The following is a 6,053-nucleotide window of genomic DNA, read 5'->3' as shown; positions in this document are numbered from 1 at the left end:
GATTCCCTGACTTTTCCTCTAGCACCACCAACAGGTCAAATTATTCACTTAGGCTATCTAGTGAAGATTTTCACTTGAAATCTCTACTCTAACTTTTCCTGCAGCGCCACCATCGTTTTAATTTGTCCTACACATTTTAATTTGTCCTATACTTTGGTTTAATGACCTTTGTTTTTGGTGCTACTGAGCAAGTTTTAGCATGCAAACATGCTAAACTAACTTGGTGAATACTGTAAACATTCTACCTGCTGTTAGCATTGTCATTGTGAGCATGCTAGCATGCTGACGTTAGCATTTACGGCTAAGTCCAGAGCCGCTATTGTGGCTGTAGGCTCTTAAACGTGGGGTATACTAGCCACAGCCGACCTGTCGAGCGTCAGTGTGACGTCATGGGAGCGCTGTAACTGTTTATACTGGTGGTGGTCGCGACACTATAGTTGCAGTCTTCTCCTGAACAGAGGTGGCGCTAATGAGGAAAGGCTACCGGCTTTGCTATTTCTACGGACTAGAAGATGAAGAAAAAGGTAAACAACGGCAGAACCGGCAGCAGCATTGCCGTCAATGCTTCGAATTGATTCGATGACCTACTTCGTCGGATCAAGCCTTTCATTCACCATAAAATAACTCATCTTAACCCAATAAGTTTACAAGAGAGACTTGCAGTCACTCTGAGAGTCCTGGCATCCGGTTACCCTCGAGCTCTTTAAGGCTTCCTAGTGGTGCACGACCGCCGGTCACACACTCAAAATCCTGGCACGCCAGCGAGATCTACGTCATTTTGACGTCACATTGGCGCGTGCAAGCTTGGATGCTACTGTAAAAAGGCCATTAGTCTTATTTCCTTGTCATTTTCAAAGAACATGACAGCGGTATCAGCAAACAAAGACACCCCAAATAAGGTGACAGGACGTGTCAGTAAAGTTTTAAGGTGACATGTTTATGGTGGAAACGGCCTTTTTTCCTGTGGGTGTCAGGAGATTGACAGTAAACAGATTGTGACATAATGCATGCACTGATTAAAAAAAAAAAAAAAAAAAAATGAAAAAAATACATTCAGGAAAAATTAAATACCCTAAAAACCTGACAAAAACAAATTAAAACTTCATCTTTACTGTGATGGAAGATGTGGCCTGGAGAGTCTTTCAGAGTAAGTTTTCACATTTAAAAAAAATGAGCCCTGATTTTACAACTGTAATATTTTTATATTGTGTGCATATGTAATGGGTATTACTGGGTTTTAGTTGGGAGTCAGGGGCGTCTTTGTGCATGGAGTCACTTTGATCCTCCAAATCCAACTGTTTCAAGAAGGAATGTTACATTAATAGAGGACACACATGCCATCAAACACACCACCAGCCCCCAATACAGCAGATATCCATCCTCACATCACATGTCCACACAGAGCAGCTGTAGCTAAGTTTAGCCTCCATCAGGTCACAGAGGAGACACACACACTGTTGGTGTTTTAACAACCATACGAGAAGATCTGACATTGTGTGGGAAAGATTAAAAAACATTCTGCAGTTTCAAAAGGCGCGAGTCTGTTTTTTTTTCCCTCTGCGAATAGCCTGTGTTGAATTTTGAACTGGTGTAACATTTCCATAAAACAAACGCACAAATGCACACCGTGAGTGTAAGCCAGCATCTACTCAGAGATCATAACTCACGACGAAATGCACGATGCAGATAAGGCTTGGAAGTGTGCATTAAAGCGATGTTGTTTGCATGTATCAGACAGACAGGTGGCTTGACATCAATCACACAATCGTAAACATGCTGGACAACTTGTAGTCTGATATTGAAAACAAATCATTATCACTCTCACTACCACCACCGCGTCGGATCTCTGCATAAAAATAATAGCATGACATCAACCTGTGATTTTAAAGCTGCACAGGTCACCATAAGGTTGAATGCCTCCCAGAAGGGCACAGCTTATTCTAATACCAGAAGCTAAGCGCTCCTTTGGACACTTGTAAAATCTTTTGACGGCTTGGCAAAATTTCCCCGGGTTTTGATATGGACCTCCGCCGAGCTGTGTCTGTGTTTCTATTCCTGTCGCCATGGCGATGAAGGCACAGATAGGTGTCGTGGCAACCGTGCCCCTGGAATCTTGGTCTGCAGACTAGCAGCTGTATTTACCCATGAGTTCATCTGCCGGGATAGACACTAAAACCCGGCCAGGCTCCCTCTGTGTATGTGTGTGTTCGGCGTGTTTATCCATGCATCTGCTCGCTTGCCCGGTTGGTGTGTATGCTGGATGCATGTATTTGGGTGATACTCCCTCCCGGACACAGAGGAAAGGGCAGCGGACAGACACAAAGCCAACAGAGCTGGGACATCACAAAAAGAGACAGGAGGCTTTGGGACGGACTAAGTTTAAGGGCCAAAAGAGTGGAGGGGAGGGGAGGGGGGGGGGGGGGGGGGAGACAGGATTGTGTTTGTGGTTGTAGGGGGCAGTTGTTAGCCTTCCTATCATGGTGTGACATGCGACAGAGCAGAACAACAAACACAGATGGAGGGATTTTGACTAAGGACACGCACTTTCCTCTCTCCTGTCTTTTCCCATCATTTCCTGCTCTTTGCTTTCAACAACTTATTATCCATTTCTCCTACTAATGTCTGATTCTCTTTCTGTCAAATGTTCTTTAGTGCAGCTTGTCGGCTACATCTTTTTTGACAAGACTCACTGCTGCTTTGCCTGTGCTTTCTGCTTTTAATGTTTCTTCCTCTTAACTTCCCTCTCACTTCTGTTTCATCGCACCTTCCTAACTAAGCTTTTTCTTAGCAACTAGTCCTCTTTTTGACTGTTTCTCAGTAGGTTTCTTTCTCTCTCTCTCTCTCTCTCTCTCTCTCTCTCTCTCAATCTCTTATCCTCTCACCTACTCTCTTTTGGATGGATAGCTACTCCCTCCTCTACAGTTCCTCCCACAGAACCAGGCTTCTCTCCGGCTTCCAGCGTCTGCGCTCTCAGAGAAACATGTGTGATGTCGTCCTAGAGGCTGGCGGTGTATCTTTTCCTTGTCATCGCGCCCTTTTGGCCAGCTCCAGCGAGTATTTTTGGGCTCTGTTTGGAGAGACTACCGTGGAGAGATTAGCTGGATCCATTAGCCTCCCTGCGCTAACACCTGAGGGTTTAAACGTCATTCTGGACTTCCTGTATTCCGGCTGGCTCAAGGTATCACCGCCTACACTTCCTGTTGTCTTGGAGGCAGCCAGGTACTTGCAGGTGGAGACGGCTGTGTCAATATGCGAGCGCTTTCTGACTGATGGTTTAAACGCTGAGAATTGCTGTTGCTATGCTAACCTGGCTGAGCATCACACCCTCTTAGATGCACTTAAAGCTGCCAATCAAACCATCGCTATGGAGATGGGGACATTGTTGCAAGAAAGCAGGGATGACCTTCTTGGGCTGAATATCGAATCAATGATGGCGGTGCTCGATGCTGACGAAATACCTGGTGTCAAAGAGGTGGAGCTTATAAAGCTGGCTCTGGATTGGCTTGATGAGAATGGACCCCTCCCTCTGCTGAAATCAAATCTTCTGCTGAGTCGTCTGCGCTTCGGATTGGTCGCCTCCTCTGACCTGACCAATATAAACCACGCCCACAGAGCCATGGCCACACCTCTCATCAGAAGTCAGCTTACCCGGGCGTTGGAGTACCACAGGCTGGGTTCTGCTCAGCCAATCAGACAGAGCAAACAGTCTACACTCAGAGCGTCGCCGAATCGCGTGCTACTTGTGGGTGGAGGATCCAGCCCTGATTGGCCAGAACAGCAGATTTTGGTGTTTGATCCTACAAGTAGGAAGTTTTCATCTCTGAGCTCCAGCATCCCGCTGCGACTGAGAAATCACTGTGTGTGCTCAGTGGGTGGTTTCCTCTTCGTGGTCGGAGGAGAAGAAGTGAAAGAGGGAGACGAGGATGGGAAAAAGTCAGTCTCCGTGGCGACATCCAACCAGGTGTGGCGCTACGATCCTCGCTTCGTCTGCTGGGAGACGGTGGAGTCAATGCTGGAGAGGCGGGCGCAGTTCACCTGCTGCATCGTGGAGGATGCCATTTACGCCATCGGGGGACGACGCACAGGACCAGACGGCAACACACACACCTCTGTAGCTTCTGTTGAGTTTTACGACATGGCCACTGGAGCGTGGAGGAGAGGAGCAACGATGCCTCGCCCCCTTTATGGCCATGCTTCTGCTGTGCTTGACAACAGCATCTACGTGTCAGGTGGTGTCCCGGGCAACCAGGGCGGCAGTAACCCTGTTGATAACCAGGATGACCACAGAGCGAGTAGCAGAGAAGTCTTGTTCTGGGACCTCAAAGGCAGAGTCTGGGAGAAGCGAGCGTCCATGTCCATCGCCAGGTTCAGCCATCGCCTGGCAACCGCCCACGGCCACATCTACGCCCTGTTGGGAATGTACGAGCCTTTCTGCGATATCGAACAATACGATACGCAGTCAGACCACTGGACCCGCCTTCGACCGCTTCTCATTGGCTCCTTCAACTACGGGATGGTGTCAACGCCGTCTGGGAATCTGCTGGTGTTTGGAGGGAGGAGATGGAGCGACGGACAGGAGGTGATAGTGAAGAGTGTGTTGGAGTACGATACAAAGAAAGATCGCTGGAGAGAGATCTGCCAGCTCCCCAGACCTCTCACTGGGACTGAGTGCACACTGCTGCCTCTACCAGACTGAAGTTCACTTAGTGTGAGAAAACGTTAACATGAAAGTGAGTGATGCAACATAGTCTCAGAATAATGACAACAGAGCACACATGAATAACATTTTAGGGAACTGAAACTATTACCGTAATTTCCCATTTTGGGATCAATAAAAAAAAAGAATCTATCTATCTATCTATCGAGTTTCGGGCATGAAACTGTTCCATCTCATTTGAGAAGAACAGATGTGCATTATTCCAAAAAAAAAAAAAATATTTTAAACAAGTAGACTTAAAGAATACTTAAAGAATTAGATGAAAAGATTGATACCACATGAAGCTAATACCAGGAGCTGGTAGATTAAAATCATTAGCTTGGAATCATTTTTACACTTTGGTTTTTGTATGGATTACACAAATCACATATAAGCTTTACAGATGCTTGTAGACAGATTTGTTGCCTCTGGTCAGAGCTAGCTAGGCCAGCTGTTCCCCGCTTCATACCTGTCCTTATGCTAAGCTACTCTTCTACTTCTTATAGGAGTAGTTAGACATTTTGGGAAATATACTTCTTTGCATTTTTGCCGAGTGTTTGATGATAAGATTGATATCATTGTCATATCTGTTAAATATAAAGCAACAACCAGGAGATAGTTAGCTTACTTTAACACAAAGCACAACCTTATGTAAGATATTTCGATTAAACAAACAAGATTGAATTCATTTGTGAGTTTTTGAGTTGTTTGTAGGCTGATTTTGTTACCTTTGGACAGAGCTAGGCTAGCTGTTTCTCCCTGCTTAAAGTCGATATGCTAAGCTACTCTACTACTACTTGTAGAAGTATATTGACATTTAGGTATGTACACTTATTCTCTTTTTTTGTTGAGAGTTAGATGAGAAGATTGATACCAGTGTCTTGTTTGTGCGCTAAATACGAAGCTTAAGCCAGGAGGAGGTTAGCGCTTAGCAGGAAGCACAAGACCTCCCGCAACTTATCATTTTTACAATTCAGTTTTTGTACAGATTTAATAAACAAGATATACCATGTTAATATGTGAGGTTAAGAGGTCTTTCTAAGCCTTTTTCCCCCTCCAGACAAAGCCAAGCTAGCTGTTTCCCCTGTTTCCAGTCTTTATGCTAAGCTAAGCGAAACGTCTTTTGGAAAAACATGTCATGAAAATGACACAGGATAAAAAGTCTACTCAATGATCTGACAGATTGTTGGAAAGTACTGACAGAGGAAAATATGCAATTAAACTCTTTAGTTATGTGTTTGTATCATCTATAGGCATACTTTTAAGTAACCTTTATTTATACTCGAGAAGTCATTGAGGGATGGCCCTCATTTACAATGACATCAAGACAAATTACAAAGACAAAAACAAAACAACA

The 6,053-nt window shown here is 45.0% G+C and overlaps 1 protein-coding gene across 1 annotated transcript; it reads left to right on the top strand.

Annotated features, from left to right (window-relative positions):
• The first annotated feature begins 1,954 nt into the window (after window positions 1–1,954).
• Window positions 1,955–6,053, top strand: LOC116048540 (kelch-like protein 34). The gene has a single exon (XM_031297669.2). The coding sequence runs from the start codon at window positions 2,897–2,899 to the stop codon at window positions 4,694–4,696; it is 1,800 nt and encodes a 599-aa protein (XP_031153529.1). The 5' UTR covers window positions 1,955–2,896; the 3' UTR covers window positions 4,697–6,053.

The sequence above is a fragment of the Sander lucioperca genome, chromosome 23 (genome assembly GCF_008315115.2).
Source record: "Sander lucioperca isolate FBNREF2018 chromosome 23, SLUC_FBN_1.2, whole genome shotgun sequence".
In the NCBI taxonomy this organism is placed as follows: domain Eukaryota; kingdom Metazoa; phylum Chordata; class Actinopteri; order Perciformes; family Percidae; genus Sander; species Sander lucioperca.
The sequence above is the reverse complement of the archived record's forward strand: the minus strand, read 5'-3'. Positions and strand labels throughout refer to the sequence as shown.

Excerpts from the sequence above, each read along its gene's own strand:
- LOC116048540 (XM_031297669.2), top strand. The coding sequence starts at position 2,897 with ATGGATAGCTACTCCCTCCTCTACAGTTCCTCCCACAGAACCAGGCTT.